Below are 22,332 nucleotides of genomic sequence, written 5' to 3'. Positions count from 1 at the left end.
TGCATTTTCGGAGCTACTTCCAACAAACGTACATGAAGCACTTGCAGGTACGTAGTGTATTATATCACAATAATTTACAAAAATAATATATGACTAACAATGTGTTTAATTTTTTTTGGAATATAAAAGGCATTGGAGCATTTTTCAGGGATCTGAGCACACGCACTCTTAAAGAAGAAGTTGTGGAACAGCTTCAGGAGAACATTCCCATCTTATTGTGCAACATGGAGAAGATATTTCCTCCTGGATTTTTTGACGTCATGGAGCATCTAGCTGTCCACCTCCCATATGAGGCATTGCTTCGTGGACCTGTACATTACGGATGGATGTATCAGTATGAGCGAGCCATGAAATATTTGAAGGGAAAAACAAAGAACCTCGCCAAAGTTGAAGGTTCTATAATTGCTGGAAGTTTGACAGAAGAAGTTTCTCACTTCACATCGTACTACTTTGAGTCAAAATTACGTACCCGGAGAAGAGCTCCAAGAAGAAATGATGATGGTGGTGTTGCGCCAACATATGCAGTTGCTGGTGTTCCAGACATCTTTAGCCAGATTGGGCGACTCGGTGGGAAGTCTAAAGAGGTTTGGTGGTCGAGTGAACAAGACGCTCATAGTGCACACACCTATATTCTACTCAATTGCGAAGATCCATTGATGCGTTATTTTGAAAGGTAACATATATTGACACTTCGAAACACATATAAGTATAATTAATTGTATAATTGCGAGAGATTCATTCCTATAAAATGTGATTTTACAGCCTATTTGTTTCTCAAGTCGAAGAAACATTTCCTGGTATATCCACAAGTGACGTAGACAAAAGGAAAGATCAACACTTCATTAAGTGGTTGCGGAATCAGGTATTAACTCAAACTCTTTTTTCATTCATGATCTGTATTTCATTAACATTCTCTTTATTTTTGCAGTTTGATTATGACGACGACGATGCAGATTATCCTAAGTGGTTACACGAAGTAATTCAATCTCCACTTGTAAAGGTCACCACATCACAGATGTATTTCACACGAGGCTATACTTTTCATACATATGAGTATGATAGACAGCGGGCGACCAGTAACTATGGAATATGTGTGAAAGGGGAAACATATTTCTACGGGATCTTGACGGAGATTATTGAAGTCGAATTTCCAGGGATACTGAAGCTGAAAAGCGTCCTCTTCAAATGTGAATGGTTCGACCCCGTCGTCAACAGAGGTGTTCGGTCTAACAAATTCGGTGTAGTTGATGTCAACGGTGGACGAAGGTACAACAAATTCGAGCCTTTCATCTTAGCCTCACAAGCAGACCAAGTTAGCTTCCATCCATACCCTCGGATGAGAGATTTAGGTATAAATTAAAACATAAAATATTGATACTTGTAAATACATTAGATCGGAACAAGATAGTAAAAGAGAAACATAAAATATTGCTAAAAGACTAATTTCTTTTTGATGATATTAATACTCGTGAATATATTCAATATGAAAAAGAAAGAATTGTACGAAAAAGACATCAAAAACAACAACAACAATGATCATCAGTTACACAAAAAAATTGGACAATATTTGAAAATTTGAAGGTTTCGGATCAAACTTACCTGACTATTAGTGTTGTTGTAATATTTAAATTTGTGTAATAGTTATGTCTTCATGTAATTTTTAAAAATCTTTTTGTTAAGTTTTTTTTGTATATTATTGTTGTCTAAATCTAGGTTAAAATATTTTAAATCTTATTTTAAAGTTTTATTTAATTTTATGTGTAAAATTTAAAATCTGTAAACAAAATTTAAAATATTTATGAGATATAATTTTTTAAGGATTAAAACAATAAACGAGAAAACATTTATGAATCATAAAGATGATGTGTGATTATAGGGACCAAACTGCAAAAAAAAATATGAAAGTTCAAATTTGAAGTTTGAGTAGTGAAACTTCAAATATAGAGTTTCAATCCTCAAAACTTCAAATTTTAAGTTTTGAAGTTTCTTTTTGGAGAGCAAAAAACTTCATATTTGAAGTTATAGAGTGTCTTTTGGAATTTGAAGTTATAGAGTGTCTTTTGGAATTTGAAGTTATAGAGTGCCTTTTGGAGATGATCTTAGTTATAAACTTTGATCCGCCATTGCACCTCCTTAGTCATGAGTCCTTGATAGCATATAATTTTTTTAATATACAGCAGATCTTAACGTCCAAATTCTCATGTATACATCATTTTCTACTTGCTAAGTAGATTAAGTGGGTTTGACAAAAAAATGGAATACTAAGACTTTAGCAAATGTCTTATTTACAAGAATACGAATACAAATGTATACACTAACATTAACATTTTTAAATAGACACATATTGTATGCTGATAGGTTCGAGGTTCGTAAGAGCAAATATTTTGTTTTAAGCAGATTTTACAATACTATAACCACTATTATAATAAAAAGTACATAAATTAATAAATTTTATATATCAATTCGAAATAACATAATTTTTAAATAAATGAAATTATGATGTATACATATATATATATATATATATATATATATGTAATATATTTTCATTATTAAATCAACTTCAATATATATAGGTTTATAAAAGATAAGAAGTATTACTATGTAAGATAAAGATTATCCTAATTTTCCGATTGAATCACCCAATATTTTTTAACTATTTAACTTTTCCGGATCTTTTTTCAAAAAAATCCAAAAATGTGATTTTTAATAAAATTATTCGAAATTATCTGAAAAAGTTAATCGAATTAGAACCGAACTGAAATCAAAATTTTATTGGATTCCTAACATTGTTATCCAGATCAAACTAAAAAAAAAAAAGAATAATCAAAACGAAACCAAACCCAAATCATGAATAACTGAACGGTTCCTATATTTCTTGAACCAAAAAATCAAAAACCACATCCGAACATAAATCGAAAACCAAAAAAAATGGAACCGGACCGAAAACTGAACATTCATGTCTAAACATATTGGTGAATAAATAAGCGGATTAATAAATTGTCAACAAAAATTAGGATTATCCTAATTTCCCGACCGAATCACCCAATATTTTTTAAATATTTAATTTTTTAGGATCCTGTTTCAAAAAATATCCAAAATGTGATTTTTAATCAAATTATTCGAAATTATCTGAAAAGAATGAATCGAATTGAACTCAAAATTTTACCGGGTTACTAACATTGTTATCCAGATCAAACTAAAAAAAAAAATAATCAAAACGAAACCAAACCCAAATCATGAATAATCGAACGGTTCCAATATTTCTTGAACAAAAAAATCAAAAACTACAACCGAACAGAAATCGAAAACCAAAAAAAATTTGGAACTGAACCGAAAAATGAACGTTCATGTCTAAACATATCGGTGAACAAACAAACGGGTTAATAAATTGTCAAAAAATTAGGATTGTCCAATTTCCCGATTGAATCACCCAATATTTTTAAAATATAAAATATTTACTTTTTTTCCAGTTTTTTTCTCAAAAAAAATCCAAAAATGTGATTTTTAATCAAATTATTCAAAATATCTGAAAAAGAATGAATCGAAATTAGAACCGAATTGAACTCAAAATTTTATCGGGTTCCTAACATTGTTATCCATATCAAACTAAAAATAATAATAATCAAACCGAAACCAAACCCAAACTCATGAATAATTGAACGGTTCGTATATTTATTGAACCAAAAAATCAAAAACCACAACTGAACAGATATCAAAAACCAGAAAAAATCGAAAATGAACGTTCATGTCTAAACATATTGGTGAACAAACAAATGGGTTAATAAATTGTCAACAAAAAGTAGTTCCGCGTTTTGAAATCGCGGATCAAAATCTAGTATGTATATAAGACTGAAATATACGATCATCTATACTATACGGTTCTATAAAAGAGAGAGATGGGGCGTGGAGTGAGGGAAACATGGATACTGTGGGAGCTTTGTAGGGTTTGAAGCCGACATTTTTTTCTGCAAAGTTTATTATTAATCGAGCTCTGTAAAAAGGAGAGTCCATTTCTTTGTTTCTTCTGTTACTTTCTTTTCTCCAAAGCAACACTATTCCTTATCATCATAGCTATTATAGGGATAAATGTCAATAAGAATAAATAATGAAACTCCAAGTTGAAATAGTATATTAAGTAAAAAAAAAAAGAAGTTGAAATAGTATACATATTAATCTTTGATTATATACTATGAAAACCACCATCTATACTTGCATACACAGTAAAATGTGATGGATAAAGTTCACGGTGTGATTAAAGGTTACTGGGAGCATATCTTGCGCGGGATGTTGTCGAAAAAATGACAGATAATTTTGAAATAACATAAGAGATGAGAGAAGCAAGAAGCTAGAGTTTGTATCAAATCTAGAAATCGTCATCATCTTCCTTGGCCATGTATTTTGTTTGATCTTCTTCTTGATGTTTCATCTCGCTCCTCTTCTCCTCATTCTCTTTCTCCTTGTGCGTGTTGGTGGGAACCTCAGCGCTACCGCTTCGTTGTGGATGTTCAAACAGAAGGCAATCATCGAGTTCAACGAAATTTGTGGCTCGTTAATGGAGTAGATGTCTCCTGTTGTTCTTTGAGACCATACAACCATTCTGGTGGTCGATGGTCGCGTTGATTGCTCCGTCTCTATGGCTTTAGCCACTATGCTTTCTCCATCTGCCACCGGGTTTGCAGAGTTTAGCCTTAGCTTCTGGGCGACTTCTGTTAGATAGATTTATGAGTAGGAGATGCTAATGTTGCGTAGTCTTGTTCTGATTATGTCGGAGCCTGACTATGAGGTTGTGAGTCATGTCTGCAGAAAATGTCTCAAACCTCTCTTGGACGTTCATGAGCTCTAAGTCACGAATCCTCACTGCCTGATAAAATTCAAACATATTTTTAGTATAAAATCCTTATTTCAGGGTGAACATGTTGATGCATAAATCTAGCTAAATGTCAAGAAAGGATAGGACAACGAAGAGGACTACAGTAGCTAGAAGAATAACTTGTGTTTAATCTAGAAAGCGTCACATATGTAAGAATTACTAAGATTGACACTTACATTGGTAAGTTCGCAATATGGCCTAAGAGCCTTCTCCATTCCTTTCTGAGTGAAGATGGATCGCTATGGAATTTTACCCAAGAGGAGTCAAACTAAAAATAGTCTACTTGTCGCCTTGGACTGTGAAGCCTAGAGTAGTGACATGTGCTTTTCTAGCCGACTGAAGGAGGCTCTCTTTTGCATCAGGTTACACTAGTTGGATCGTCCGGATTTTACCGAGATAAGAAAATACCAATGACTGTAAAAATATATTGTGTGAGATGTGTATATATATATACACACTATATGACATTTTTAGATATGGAAGTGTAAGAAGGCACAAGTAAGGCAAGGAAAAGAAATACAATGTAAATATAAGAACCTATTGCAAAACCTAGGAGGAGATACATATAAACACAGTATTTTTATTTTAAAAAAAATTGTTTGTGGAAAGGTTACCAATGGTGAGAGATCAGAGAAACGATATGAACTATAATCTAGAAAAGCTACAATAACCAAGTGCTATGAAAAAATAACTACTAAAAGATAAACATGTTGGTTAGAATGTTCTTCAATCTTGGTGCTTTTGATCTCAAGCTCTCTGCTTGGTCATAAAGGTTGTAGTGCAGGTAGTTATGAAGGAAGAGATTCAAAAGTGTTTCCTGCATTCACAAAATGACACATTGAATAACCAAAACAAAAGCTGTCAATAGTTTCTAGTGTTTATAAAATTTGTAAAAAACATACCTAACCCAACACATCATGAAGCAGTGTTGCAGAATGGTGCAAGAACATAAGAGTACTGCAAATAGAAGTAAAAAATCGATCAGTTAATTACCCGTTGAGTCAATATAATAAACTGAAAACAAATCGTCAGTGAATTACTCACTCACGGATCTCAGCAAGATCACCAGTCATCTCATAACTCAAAGAATAGTTAAAAAATACAATCTTGAAATATTATTATAGATTCAAATATTCACAAACATAACACGAGTGTAAATATCAACTTCAATCATTCCAAACATCAAAAAGAAGTGTAAAAGCAAGACACAATCACAAGTACCCTAGGAACTAAATAATAGAGACAAGTATGGACCTCAGACCCAGAACCAAAGCCAAGGAAATAAGGATGAAAGAACCAATGAGAATGAGATAACCTGTGAGCTTATGTCTTAGCCCGACTCGCACAGCATGAGCAATACGGCGGACTTCTATGGTGTACGACCCATTATTGATTAGGGCTGCATTTTCCTAATCTGAAAAGTTGATTCGCGCTAACAGATCCTTGCATAAGGGTTGACTGTTCAAACGGAGTAAAACAAAAGATTAGACAATTAGAATTTATCTTATCATGGTCATGATTAATATGAGACAAACGTGAAAACCTTCTAGTCATGTTGCGGGAATCCCATTAGTGATGGTTTGATTAAAGATGGGGAGGTGTAGAGTTTGCTGGAGATAAAGAGCATAGCAAAAGACAAAAGGAGAAGCTTTCTTTTTCAGATATGTCTGAAGCGAGGAAGATAACCCTAGGTTTACTTCAACGACGACGCTTCACAATTGGCATTACTCTAACTGTTGCAAGCATAATATCAGTTGGGGCTTTTCTTTATTGTCAGTGCCAAAGCCTATTGTATACATAACTCATTATAACAAATATCGAATGGTCCACTAAATCGTAAGTATGTCTTTTATTTTTTAATTTTTTTTCTAAGTGGGACCCACATGCTGAGTTGGACAGCTTTAGAAAAAAGCAAAAAACGTACTATTATAATATAGATTACTTTAAGTAGACAGAAAACACATGTAAAGAAATTATAATAGTTGTATTTAGTGTCGTAGCTGCAATTTTGTGTATTGTTTAATTAAAGTTAGCAGCTACTGGATGAAGAGGTGAATTAGTTGCAAGAAATAAGTATTTGGTATGAATTATTGGTAGTTTAATTTATGTTTCTTGACCACAATAATGGTTATTTAGTCAAAAATACTCAAAGATCTGCCCTGGCTCTCTTTATTTCTATGCTTACTAATTATGTTGAAACCTATATATCCTTCTCCACTATCTATGATTAATTTATGTTTCTTGACCTATATATCTTTCAGATTAATGAATTCAGCAATTACGTAGGGTTATAAACTTCCAAACATTAGATCTATATATTTGGTAGTAGAAAACAAAACTATAGGAACGTCCTTTAATGATTTTCTCTATGCCATTTTTTGTTATAATCTTATTAGTTCAACAGACTCAATCGTATGTGGTTAGTCTCTAACTCGACTTATTAAAAGAAAGTAAAAGAACTGGGCCCAAATGAACCCATTATTCGTCAATGGGCTTAACAACTATCTGTAAGTCTAAGAAACATTTTAAAGTGCGCGATTCGGTTCCATTTTTGTCACTAATGATTCGGGTAGTATTACAAAATGGTTATAATTTTTTTGGTAGAGAGAATCTATGTATAGTTTATTAGAAAAGTTTTGTCTCCTGTGTTTAACTACTCTGACATCTAACGTGTCTCTATCTCCATCTACATGTTATGGCGCCCGATTTAGAAGATCTTTTGCGCAGACATATTTGATACAATATGATATTAAAAAATTAAGGAGGTTAAAGAACTTCGAAATCTTTATATATAATTTCATGATTGATCAGGAAGATCTGAAACATTTTTAAATGTTTTTGAATTTGCTACTAACGGTATGGAATACGAATATATGGTTAGTGAGGAAGTAGGTGTTCTCTTCTTTTTCTTGCCTTCAATAATATCGCTTCTCTTTATTTTACGATGATTTATCTTTCGTTTTCATTTGAGATTCAGTGAAGGTTGTTCCACATCGCAAACTTGAGTACTCTACAAGCAAAACTAACATTTCTCAAATCTAAAAAATCAATTATATATAGTGCCTGACTGCTTGATGAATTGTGGTGTATTTCAATATATTATGTGGGGAATTTTTCTAAAACTGTAGGATTAGCGTGATCATTGAAGGATATGTAACATCCTGAAAAACTATGTTCAATACTGTGTGAGAGTAAAGATGAAACAAGAAAAATATTAAGATGATTTGTAAGACTAGTCGACAAATGTTTTAAAATTTTGGAGTAATGACTGTTTAAGGGTGTGGAAATTAAATAAGTTGTCTTGGCCTAGTGATAAAAAGGACTCTGGTTGAAGTTTTTGCTCCGGATTTGAGTAGCATTGGCCATTCATAGACGTTTTAAATGACAAAAAAAAAATTAGATTTCTATTGATCTCGTCAGATTAATCTTTGAACCTAAAAAACTTTTGAGATATTCGTAGTTATTAAAAAAAAAAGGTGTGGAATCCACATGCAACTCTACAAACTGTAAAATTATCTTAATTTGTAGTGCAATATATATATGAAACTAGTGTAATAGGCCCGCCTGACAATCGGAAACAATCTTCCAATGAAAAATCGGCATATGAACTTTGTATCATGTTTACTATATGATCTATATTCAATCATGTCAGAATTATGGGAGAAGTTGAAGAAAACAGGGAGAGAATAACGATTAGTTAATATAGTTGGTGCCAAATGGCAAAAGAATATAGAAGGCAAAAGAAATTTCAACATTCAATGATTCCTAAATTCCAATACAACTTTGACTTCTCATGCGCACAACATACTAACACAACGTACCTACCAGAAAAGTTAGAAACATATCTGTAACTTTTGATTTGGTTATGAGATTAGATTCTCATGATTAAGTCGCTCAAAGTGTTCTATTATTAAACCTCTTCATTTTCTAAATACTAGTATATCAAACGGCCTTTCCGATTATAGATCCCCTTCATGTTCATGCCAAATCATTAGTTTGTTTTCTTCATGTTACCTTTCGTACAAATAATAAACAGTCGTAGTTTGCTATCTCCAAATGACATTTGTATTCAACCAAACATATAAAAAATGACCTATACCTATACTTTTAGGTTTAGTTCAAGATTCAAACTTGTAAATGAACTGGTAACCATCACATTTCACGTGAAAATTAGGAACAAATAAAAAAAGAACCAATAGAATTTTTGTTTATAGGAATTACTAGGTATGTTTATTCCTTATCGTATTTAGTAAAGATTAATATTGTTCTATATTTCTCTGCAGCAAAAGGAATGGAAATGACAGACTATTTTTTATAAATGGTAAGATTTTTAGAAACTTTAGAAAATGAATTATTTCTCGTCTCTTTGGTCACTATTCATGCCCTACGTACAGAAAACGAGATATTGACGAGTTCGTAAATATGTTGAGAAGACAACTTACATGTCACATGAACAAAACCACAAATTAAAATAAATCAAACAAAAAACACAAAAACGCTTTGGAACTCAAATAAGCCACGAGTGTTTTAAGCATTTAGGAAAATCTATAATATAATAGTACAGTTCTCTCTTTTCTGAGGCGATACGTCAGCATTTTGGTGGGTCCCACTTTTAAAAATTGTGAAAAAGTGTCAAGCTTATGGCTCGAACCCGGGTTATTGAGATATAAACACAAACATTTATACCACTAAACTAAAGGATACTTTGTACATTGATGACCGAAACTAATATATATTTATGAAGGTCGGAAACCTTTGATTCTTAGGTTTTCTCTGTGGGTCGGGCCTACAAGTGTATTATGAGTTTCATTTTTAAATGAGGTTCATCACATTATATGAAAAAACAACAATTATAGTTTTTCCATATTGTAAACTGTCTTCGTTTAACACGAGTTAGGGTTCTTTTCATCATTGTCTCAGACATGTCTGAGTTACAGAGTTGCGCCGTGTGTCTGTTCGTAATCTATTTTTTCACTGGTAAACTCTTCATCTCCCCATCTTAAATCACTTGATCTTAAATGTTCATGATTTTTAGCCCCTCTGTAAACCCTATATATATGATTTTCATCTTTGATGAACACAATCTGCATCTCCACAAAACTCATTGATTCTTCTTAGCTTCAACCATCTTCTAGAAAATGTCTCTTTCTGCCTCCCCAGTTCATAAAACCAGCGTCCCCGGCGTCTGTCACTCAACTTTCCAGTCTCCCGTATTGGTCGTAGCAGTCAGAGCATAGTCGCTGGCCTCCTTCGCTTCTAGGATTCCCTGAACTTCAAGGAAGACAGTGAGTTTATGGGAATCACGGTTCTCTTCCTTGATGAAAAGGTAAGTCAATCTTCGATCTATCACACTTATTTAACATAATTGTTTTTAATTGATTTCTTGATTATTTGTTGAATAATATTATTTGCGGATTCCATGATTCATGGGTTCATTTCCGCCGAACGTGCTAATCATTACATGCCATCTTTGAAAGCTGGTTCCATTGTGAAAGTCGATCGTTTTGAGGTTGCTAGGTGCTCAAGCATATACAAGATAACTGATCATCAATTCCTCATTCGTTTCATCCCACCAACCATTATTGATGAAGTCATCACAGGTGTTCCTGAGATCAATCTCCAGTCATGATTAGACTGTTCGACAATCTCCAAGTGATTATGAACACAAACCCAGAACTCCCATGTATAATATCATATTGCAGCTGGGTTTATATTATGTTTCGATGTCATAACTGATATTTAAACTCGCAGATGTGGTTGGTCAAATCCGTTCTATCCAGGGCTCTGACCTCACCAAAGAAACAACTCGAGTCGTGATTCGTCTCCTTATTGATCGCAAGAAACAATCAACACACAATTCTCTTTGTATTATTGTATATATTGTGCTAACATCAATGATCAAAAATATTTTCTACCCAAGATCTGTTGTTGTCTATTTATCTCCCTTACTTATCAAACTAATTTCACATAAACCTTTATTTTACAGCTTAAAAGAAACCACAACAACTTCAAACAATCAAAACACCAAAAACTAGAATCCAAAAAAAGACGAACCACTAATAATCACCTCTCTTTTTTGTCTAATCTTACAAATAAACTTCAAAGCAAATATACCAAACCAATCACCTGAACTAAAATTCAACGAAACGTACATTGAGTCAGCTAATAAATACAAACTACACGGCCAGCTAGCTATTTAACAATTTACAAACTTACTTTAGCAACGACACATACATCGAGTCAGCTAAACAAATACAAACTACACGGCCAGCTATTTAACAATTTACAAACTTACTTTCGCAACGAAGAAGACGAAAACAACCAAGATCAGTGAAATACCTAAAAAAAAATAGAGTAAGTTATGAACTCTGATAAATACAACTAACAATGATTTTTGTTTACATATTACCCATCAAATAAAAGATAAACAAACACAACCACAACATCAGATACAAGAGACAATCCCGACAGATACAAAGGCGACAACAACATCTCCACCTGCTCACTCCTCTTGTCTTATAAAAATAGCTTACATGTCCAATGTCAACATGCCAATGCTATTGTCTTCTTATGAGAAATACATAAATTCGTTTAAAACTCATTAAATCCCAAATACTCAGAACTGCCACTCATTTTATAGTTATTTCTACAAGTCTTCATGTATTTGTTTTAAAGGTCCGGTAAGAGCAACATGTTTTAAAATAAAATAAAAACATATAGCAAACATAATAAGGATAATAAAAATTATTACTTAATACACACAACTTACACAACTAAACTGGAGAAAAATATCTAGAAACAAAAGGTACTCTCAACAACTTTAATATAATTTATGTACTCTAAACAGTACAAGAAACAAATTAAAAAGACAAACAAACAATAAGTCTCAGTGACACAGCAAACAACAACACGAGCTATATCAATCACATTAGTAACACAATTTAGTCATTCATAAGTGGAGAACAATGCATACACAGTTCATCATCACAACTCTAACCCTATAACAATAAAAAAAACTTGAAAAACAACTCAAAACGCAAAATTCACAACTAAAATAACCCTAGGTATGTTTATTCCTTATCATATTTAATAAAGAATAATATTGTTCTATATTCCTCTGCAGCAAAATGAATGGAAATGACAAATTATCTTTTTATAAATGGTAAGATTTTTAGAAACGTTAGAAAATGAAATATTTCTCGTCATTCTCTGGTCACCATTCATGCCCTAAATACAGAAAACGAGATATTCACGAGTTCGTAAATATGTCGAGAAGACAGCTTACATGTCAAATGAACCAAACCACAAATTAAAATAAATCAAACAAAAACACACAAAAATGCTTTGGAACTCAAATAAGCCACGAGTGTTCTTAAGCATTTAGGAAAATAATTAAAATTCAAGACTGCTTATAACATGAGTTAATGTGCTTGCATGCCCCTAATTGAGGCCTTAATTAGATCTATGCACATGATTTGATAGAAATATTTCTATGTCAATTTTACCCTTTCCTCATGCATACCAACATATCAACAGCTGTGTCAGACCCCCTGAAATCCTACTGTTGTTTTACTGTTTGTTGCACCAAAAATCTTTGTTCGAGGAGTGTTCTGAATTTAATTATTAATTATTTAAAAAATAATAGAAAGTGTCAACAGTTTTTGTTGGTGAGAAACCAAAAACATCTAAACTATAATCATTAATTATATTTTTTTATCTTTCCTTATCTCAAACCATAACTTTCTTTATATTTTTGGGAGAGAAATTATTTTTCAATTTTTATGATGCTCTCAACCTTTCTTCAATATCTCTTTTGTATTTATCATCATAAATTTATAGTTTTAATCAAACGACTTTAGAAAAAAATCGAAGCATCGCTTTTTCTGTCACTCGTTTTGAATTTACTACCGCACCGGTTATGACAATAGCACTGTCAAAGTAGTAAGAAGCTCTCCTCCATAATTTGTTAGCTGTTACAATAATACACCGCTAATTAATAAATTGTTTTACAAAATACTTGTTATCATTTGATACATTGTTTGTTAACTGATAAATAATTTAATAAATAATTTGTCAACTTATAGCTTGTTTTCGTACATGGTTTATTAGCAGATAAATAGGTTGATATGTCGGATGTTAGTTAATACATTGTTTGATAAATTGTTTAGTAGTTGATAAATTATTTGTTACCCGATACATGTTTTGTTAGCTGATGCATAATTTGATACCAAACTAGTGATAAATGGTTGGTAATATATTACAAAGATTTGTCTTTGAATGATACATGGTTTGTATATAACTTTAGATATAAAACAGCTAACTTCAGATATAAAAAACAGTTAATAGTTACATTCATACTTAGTCGTCACATGTGTTTATTACCGTTAACAACAAGATTACATTACCATGAATTCACCCATAGAAAGTATCCTTGAGTTGGTAGATGACTATGTGCCTCCGTCTACACTCATAGGTGGGTTTATCTCAACTCTTGTTAAAGAAACATGTGTTCTCTGTATTTACTCAGTCTTTTCCGCGGTGCATACGTCCATAAGAACCTCATCGCTATCATGCACTCAACCATGATCCCTCATGCCTAATACAGTCAAACATTTAATTAACTCATGTTAACTACATATTTTTCACGAGATTACTTATTTAAAATTTTATCTAACCTCTCCCTTAGCACCAAATCGTACTTAACCTTTGTATGGTCGACTTAGAATCTCAATGACCGTTGATGAACCATCTCTCATTCACCAACCATCAGAGGCACAAGCTGTCCCATTTTTCTTCTTCTCCTTCCTAGTTATTATCTAACAAATCAAAGAAAGATTTTTGATGTATCAGCTAACTCCCTTGTCGCTTGGTAAACATTGACAATAGCAGTCAAAAACAAAATTGCATGTATGTTTATTATGTGTGCTACATCATAAGTAATAACTAATACCTATGTTAATAGCTACTTTTTTTTTTTAAATGATACATCAACTATTAACAACCTACAATATCGATTATTGCATGCTAACTTTGTTGTTTTACTCGTTAATTTAAATTTTAGTAACTAACTTAATTATTACATGATGAATAATGTATTAGATTAATAATTAATACTAAATTATAAATATTATTATTATGTTATTATTTTGTTTAAAGCGCCGCATATAACACTTAATTTGCTAATCAAATAAGTATCTTAACATCTCTATAGTATATAGTGTTAACGTTTTTTACCTTTATCATATTTCTATAAATATATGGTAATACATGTGTTCTAATTATGATTTACTAGAAATACATACATAAGAGAATACTAACGTTCAAAATGGAATCACTATCATGAAATGTTTTATCTAAATTTGGTGTTAGATCATTTTTGAATTTTGCCGTAGCTTCAGAAAATTAGCATCTAAATGAAGAACCAATGAAGATATTTAAAGAGAAAGAGAATAAGAAACGAAAAAAAAAACAAAGAGAATCGAAAGAAGAAAAAGGATGGGGGATAAGAGAAAAGAAACGAAAATAGTGAGAAAAAAAATGAAAGAGATGAAGAAAAAAAAATGTATCAGACAAAAGAAAATGAATGGAGGCAAGAAGAAAGAGAACTTGAAAAGAGAGAATAAATGAATTGTAAAGGGAGAAAGTGTGTCAGAATTACAGGAAGAAAAATAATGTTAAAAGAGTTTTTCTACTCTCTGCAGGACATAATACTTTTTTTCATCATGACGCAAGGGTATAATCGTCGGCACAAACCACAGTGGACACGACACAAACCATTAAGATCAATCAATGTATAATTAGCCAATATAGATCTCCACTATGTATATTTAGCTTATTGTCTCTTATAAAATCATAAAATGGGTACGGTAAACCCTACAGTGTGGACACAACTATACAACTGTTTATGGTTTCATGAAATATCGGTGTAATTCAATTTTAGAATTCCAATCATATAAGATCCAGTCATATTCGTCCACTAACAAAAACAAATAACTGTTTTCAAATGATCACGATGTTACAACTTTAAAAAAATAAATATGAAAAGTGTATAATTGAGGGCAGAGTTTGCAGCTAGATAAAGTCGGAAAGAAGTCTTAATACTATGCTTCGTATGGGCACTCACATTTTTTCTCGTTTCTTGGAACTCATCACCTTCTTCTTTTCCTCCTCTTTGTTATTCATTAGCATGTGATGCTTGGAGTTAGAAGTGTATTTTAGTTAGTTAAAGAGGTATCATGAAAGTAAATTGAAAGCAGCAAGTCTTCCCGGAATTCATCTTGATCCGTGCCATGGTTTGTCTTATATCACAATGGGAATTTTTAAGTAAACCTGATTTAACTAATTACACGAATTGATTAGTACACATATAATATGATTTAAATTTATGTATATATGAATATATTACATTCAACTAACTATGAACATTTTTGCAAATCCCTTTATAATGAAGTATTGGGCCAGCTGATCATGAAAATAAAGTTAACTCATAATGCAGAAAGCTATTTCAACTTTTATGTATCGCTTAATGTTGTTTAAAGTAATGCTGGGAAGAGATTTCTTTGTATTGCGTATTTGTACGATAATTTCTTTTTATTCAATTGTTACATTTTCTACTCAGTCATCCTTTTTATTCTAAATTATTTTGTCTCTTATAAAAAATAATTGACCAGGTGATCATATATAAATCATATAATGTCTTTTAAAATGCTAAAGTTAAGGATAATTGGAGGCCTGATTATTATTAAATTGTTGCAATCAGATTCAAATGAAGCCTTCTACAATTTATATTAGTTTTCACTTTTCATACACTAAATTTTCATGAGCTGGTCTCTGAACTGGCTTGCCATTGACGTACTTCACGACTTAATCAAAACCACTAATCATTTCCGGATAACATTTGAAATCACATACGTCAGGGCCTACTTTATTCCTCCACTCCTACAATCAATTCTATAAAACTTTATTTGTATAATTGCAATGCAAGGCTGTTATCTTCTGCTTTTATTATTTCCTTTTCTTTATTAACATTATGTTTATATCTTTGTCATATCAATTTCCGGATATCCGATATATACCCACCTTTAATCAATAACTTACAAGTAAATCTTAACATTTTTGCTGAATAATAGAGGAAATTTAACGGTTACTCCCTCCGATTCAATATAATGTATGTTTTGGAGCTTTCACACATATAAAAAAAACACGTAAATTTTTGATTATAAATACATTATTTTCTCTTTCAATATAATTTATGTTTTGGAGTTTTCACACATATTAAAAAAACACGTATACTTTTGATTATAAATATATTATTTTTCGTGATTAGTTATTTTCTATAATTTTTAACCAATCAAAGTACAGTAAACACAATTAATGTTTTTAAAGTTTACAATTTATCATTATTACATGCATTGAAAATGTAAAATATATATTTTTTATAAAAAAAAATTTTTCTAAAACATTTATCATTTTGAAATGGACGGAGTATTACATTATATTTAAAATGGCTGATTCTAGTGGGAAATAATTTCTTGGTTATAAAGTATATATTAGAAAATGTCTTCGCTATGAAAAAACAATCCTTATTTGTATAATAGCTTTGCAAGGCTGTGTTCTCTGCTATCTCATTTCCTTCTTCTTCTTTTTTTTTCTCATTTCCTTCTGTTACAGAATAAAATGACCTTTTAACTTTTGGCCTGTTTTGTTGCCATTCTACCCCGTGAATCCGTGATGTAATCAAATCTAGTGTTACGCAAACTGATAAAATAACCAACAAAACACAATTTCTTATTTTTCAAACAAATATCTAAGGGAGGGGGTCAAGACGTGGTGAAACCTTAGAAGTTGTCAGAAGACGCCGGAAAGATATCTGCTAAATACAAAGCATTATCCTGATTAGTGCCTTAGTGATAGTATGTCTCTTAATGCTTTTTACCAACATAAACATGGCATGTGCCAGCTATGACCACACACACGACCACTTAATTAGTAGTACTAATTAATTAATGATTTCTCTTTTATTCTCGCTTTTAATCCTAAATTAAATAGACATTAAGGTTTAATAAAGTACATAGCTGCAAACTGTTAACTGAAAGTCATTTTTTCTTACGTACTTGAACTTATTAGTTCTATGTGTTACACTTTATATCATACTAATTTTTTACAAACTTTTTATTTTGTTATATTTTTAGAGGGTGAGATAGCGACCTCACTTTTATTTCTATGGTCCGTGAAAGCTATGATTAGTTATTTTCTAGCTTGGAAGATAAAAGAAGACTAAGATTTTCAATTAGGTTCATCCCCCCTCTGCTTATTATAGCTAATCACCGGCTTATAATGAAAATAATTTAGGATACTTAATTAAGGCGATAGTTTTTAAATAGTGATAAGCTGTTATATATTGCATATATGTACAGTTGTAGACATATGTGGAATATAGTGGATGAGGGCAGAAGGAGACACTACAATGCCGATGCATGGCATTTAGATGGATGGTCATGCAATTATTATTGCAATAATGAAGTATGCAGAGGCAAATAAGATTTGGTTATAAGAAGGAAAATTGAAAAGAGACTGGAAGATCCTTAAATCCAACAAGTGGGGTACGTGCGTACCGCATGAGGAGGGGATGGCACCCTACCCTCCCATATCACTTGGTTAACCCACGTACATTTATGTTAAATAAATAAATAAATATATATATATATATATATATTTTTTTTTTATGTTAAATATTTTTTTATGTTTTATTTCTACTCGTACTTACCATTATAGTTGCAACGCATTATTATTTGTTGCAGATATTTACCATAATATACGAACATGTATATTCAAGTAATTCGATAAGATCGTAGCGTCTGCGTGTTTTGATTTTAATTTCTATGTAGTGAATATAACGATGTCAATCATAGATTTTATTGATTTTAACGAATTCGAAGAGCTTAGGCACATCATATTTGACCGAGAGTATCATGTGCATACTATGGATTTCAATATTTCATGATTCATTTTAAAATTTCAGATATAACTATATTTTGACTCATCCTTAAAATAGCGGGTATAATTTTTGTTGTATATTTTTTTAGAAATTTATTTTTTAGTCATATTTATGTTTTTCTTTGTATAATATTTTTCTTAAATAATTAATAAGAGGTTTTAATAATTGTATTAAAATAGTTGAACCACACCTATATCAATAGGTCATGTTCATGTTTTAATAGAATAGATAATTGTATTTCTAATCATATTTATGTTTTTCTTTGTATAATATTTCTCTTAAATGATTAATAAAATGTTTTAATAATTGTATTAAAATAGTTGAATTACAACTATATCAAAGGAAAATTTTATTTTTACCACTTTCTTAGTAACACTTTTCATCTTTACCACCACTAAAGGGACATTTTCAAAAATATCTTCTTCATTAAGTAACAAAAGACTCTTATACCCTTGTTATCTTTATATATAATAAATTATTATTTAAATAAATAAAAAAATATATATATATTAATGTTTTCAAATTATTATTTTTCAAATTCGAACTTTTTATAGTTTTGTTTTTAAATTTTTTTTTCAAATTTTCTTTTTGAACATCGAAAATTATGTTTGAAACTATTTTTTAAAATTTTTTATATATTTTTAAAGTATTTATTTATATATTTAATAGAATCCTAAATTTCACATTCCAAAAACCCTATCACACCCCTTAACTCTAAACCCTAAGTCTAGATTAGTTAACTTTATGAGTATAAGTGTCTTTTACCTTTCATTAAAAGTGAGGGTAAAAGTGATTAATGTAAACATGAAAAGTGGTACTATGATTGTGGTATTTGTGGCGATTCTCCATGTATCAATATGTTATGTTTATGTTTTAATATAATAGATTAAAATAGTTGGATCACACATATATCAATAGATGTTTTAATAGAATAGATAATTGTATTTTTTAGTCATATTTGTGTTTTTCTTTGTATAATATTTTCTTAAATAATTAATATTTTTTTTAAGTAATTATATTAAAATAGTTGGATCATATATATATATATATATATATCAATAAGTCGTGTTCTTGGTTTAGTAGAATAGATAATTAGTTTTTGCATAATTGGTTTGGCTGCTTGTTGTGGGAATATTTTTGAAAAGCAAGATACAAAAATATCGAGATGGGCATCGCCGCACATGGAGACATTGACACATTACAAGCTACAAAAAAAAAATTAGTGCCTTGGTACGTCGTAATATATTAATTCAATTTATGTTATTTCTGGAAAATAAAATTAAGTTGTTTGGGGATACAGAAAGAAGCATCTTCGGTTATCATTTAACCGCTAGTGGTGAGAGAGAAGCTAATACTTTTTTTTTTTGGCCATCTAATGATAATTTTATAATAACCAAGATCAAAGTACAAAACCCAATACAACATTACACCAAAAACTAAAAATCGAGCCCAAAAGAAAACCGAGAACACCAAAAGTCCAAGTGCCCAACCAAAACACACAAGTCAAAAACACGTGTTGACTCCTCAACAGCGAGAAGAACACGTGTCGCCAAACCCTATCACCTTCCCCAACGCCGGAAACCAAAGCGGCGCTTCACCGGAACCACACCGGAAATCTTCTGCAACATCACATGCATCCTCAGCGGCAGGCCTCCTTTCCACGGAGAGCTTCATCGAACCTTGTCGATATTTCAGCTAAAGCCACAACGCCACCAATCACAAGATTACGAGATCCATAACCAAACCCGTGTTCATCTTCATCCCTTCACTTCATCAACGGAGAGCATCAATCAACAAATGTTGAGATCTCATCCGAAACAGTTCACACCCAGAAGGTAACCCTGAACACATCAACCAAACCTCATGCACTATAGAGCCGGCGACGCAGAGTTTAGATAATCTCCGCCCCCGAAATCATATGCCGGCGACGATAGAGCTATATGAGCCTCAAAACATCCCAGAGTCAAAGACTTATCATGAGAGCCGTGATCAAAATCCCTCTCCCACACACAAAGGCAAGCACATAAAAAAAATAGAAGAGAAACAGGACCGACGGTGGCTGTGAAAGCCCACTTGTCGGCCGGAGCACTTCTCACTCTCGTGAAAGAGAGAAGTTAATACAGTTATATAATGTGTTTCGCTTATCATAAACATAAATTAACAATCTTAATAATTTCCTGGAGGCTGCTATCCATGTGGTTGGTTTTTACTTTCAAAATTTCGTCTGAAACAAAACTTTTTTTTTTTGGTCTCAACATCAACTTTTAAAAGTTACTTAAAACCTTAAAAAAATAGAATTTAATTAATTTTATCCTGGCAACATTTTTATGAATGATTATTCAAAATTAAATTGTCTTTTGGTCAACAGAGTTAGTGCCTTTTGTTTTTTTTTGCCAACAAAGTTAAATGTCTTTTCATGATTACTGTATAATCAAAAAAGTGATAGATACATCAAAATACGAATCTTATCCTGATGTAAATTAACTAAGGGCCAAGTATTTATCCCCATAATCGGTCCATCAACACAATTATCAAAAAACAAAGACTTTTAATATGAACCATAATACTAATTAACAATAATAAATACATAACCCTAATCAAAATATAATCACTAATTCGAAAAGACAGAGAAGACAGTTCCGTAATTATCTCAAAAACCTGGTAGCATTTTTGTATTCCCTTCACTATTTAAACTTCGCCTCTCCCAAATGCTCAAATCCCTCCCACCTGCTTTCTCGTGAGAAGAAGAAAGAAAAACAGCAGCTCAAGATTCAGTCTTTTCCAACTAAACAGAGAAGAAAGAGACAACAATGGCCGAAGGTGTCGGAAAATGCAGCAAGATCCGCCACATTGTGAGGCTCAGGCAAATGCTCAGGCGATGGCGAAACAAAGCACGTTTATCTTCAGTCAGCCGTTCTGTGCCGTCGGATGTTCCATCTGGACACGTGGCGGTATGCGTGGGAAGTGGCTGCAGGAGATTCGTGGTGCGCGCGTCGTACCTGAACCATCCGATCCTGAGTAATCTACTTGTCCAAGCTGAGGAGGAGTACGGTTTCGTTAACCAGGGGCCGCTGGTTATCCCCTGTGAAGAATCGGTTTTCGAGGAAGCTATCCGGTTTATTTCCCGGTCGAACCGGTGTACTTGTCCCGAAGATCTCCAGAAATGCCACGGAGGGGTCACAAGCAAGCTTGATCTTTTGATCGAATCTCGACCGTTGCTTCACGGGGTCGTCGATAAAGCCGTCTGGTGATTCTTTTAAGATCGACGGTGAAGAAATCAAAATTTTGAATAAATCGTCATTGACTAGGCTGAGTTTTAATTTTAATCGCCTCTGGGTCACTTTTTTATTTTATACTATTAAATATATAATTATATTGGTGAGTTTGAATCGGGTGGCCAGTTACTCACTGAGTAGTGAAAGAGACGGCGGTTAGAAAGTGCGTGAATCATTCCACCGAGTCATCCTGGGTTCGAAGCCAAGTTCAAGACTGTAAATGTAAATAAGACAGATGAACGTTTGGTCTGATGGGAAAGAGAGAAAGTGAGTTGATTTCAAAGGGCTTTTGATTTGAATATCAACACCTTTCTCTGTTATTTTTCCATAAGTTTTGGAATAGATAGTTGTGCTAAGTACTTTCAAATATCACTATTTCTTTAAAATTTATCAAAACTTTTGTAACAAAGTACAATCTTCGACCCTTCCATAAAATACAAACTACTAGGGGGTTGTTTGTTATAACGTTTAACTACGAGTATATTTTTTATGGATTAAAAGTATTAATATAACCATTATTTTGCAGGAAAATTTAGTGTGTTCCAATAGAAAAAGTTAACAACGATAAAATGTATTTTATGAGTGAAAAGTGTATCCGACCAAGGCCATGTGAAAGAAAGACTATTAGCCCATTTTCTGATTCGCCTGACTGTGTTCAACTTCTTTTTTTGTCTTCATTTTTTCCACACAGTAAAAAGTACAGTCTCCGGTACACATAATCATTCGCATTTATTGGAATGATTTCTCGCGGAAATTGTGTATTTTATATTGTTCATAGAATCCCCTATATATTATTTGAAAATCATTACAACTTCTTTTTGTAGCCACATGTCATCACTAGAATGATTCTTAGAATCATTAGAGAAATATGTTGGTCCATCTAATTATATAATAAGTTTTTTATTAAACTAACAATAAATTCATCATTAATGTACTTTATTAATTCTTTAAATAAAATTTACGGAATTGCCTAATATGGCTAAAATATATATGACAATTAATGATTTTGAATAATAAAGATTTGATAAAAAATAGTGTATCTTCTATCATATTTGTTTAATTTTAAGCTATTAAATAAATTAAACAACCACGATAACCATATAATAAAAATTTAGATTTTTATGTATATGTTATATTTTGAATTTTTACAAACGGCTATAAATTACTAAAACTATTAAAAAGTCTCA

General features: G+C 31.8%; 1 protein-coding gene, 1 long non-coding RNA gene and 1 pseudogene across 2 annotated transcripts; 1 reads left to right on the top strand and 2 right to left on the bottom strand.

The window, feature by feature from the left end:
• Positions 1-1,885: 1,885 nt before the first annotated feature.
• Positions 1,886-11,151, bottom strand: LOC106433170 (annotated as a pseudogene).
• Positions 11,152-13,093: 1,942 nt separating this feature from the next.
• On the bottom strand, positions 13,094-15,123 carry LOC125591728. Its single transcript, XR_007327843.1, has 2 exons — positions 13,549-15,123; positions 13,094-13,469 (listed from the first exon to the last, which is right to left on the bottom strand). It is a non-coding gene; the product is annotated as an uncharacterized LOC125591728 (long non-coding RNA).
• Positions 15,124-20,364: 5,241 nt separating this feature from the next.
• On the top strand, positions 20,365-21,676 carry LOC106433167 (auxin-responsive protein SAUR50). Its single transcript, XM_013874010.3, has one exon. It carries the CDS (start codon positions 20,681-20,683, stop codon positions 21,119-21,121), a length of 441 nt encoding a protein of 146 aa, XP_013729464.1. The 5' UTR covers positions 20,365-20,680; the 3' UTR covers positions 21,122-21,676.
• Positions 21,677-22,332: the final 656 nt, after the last annotated feature.

Source organism: Brassica napus, chromosome C8 (genome assembly GCF_020379485.1).
Source record: "Brassica napus cultivar Da-Ae chromosome C8, Da-Ae, whole genome shotgun sequence".
NCBI classification, from domain to species: Eukaryota; Viridiplantae; Streptophyta; class Magnoliopsida; order Brassicales; family Brassicaceae; genus Brassica; species Brassica napus.
This window is presented reverse-complemented; position numbering and strand designations above follow the sequence as displayed.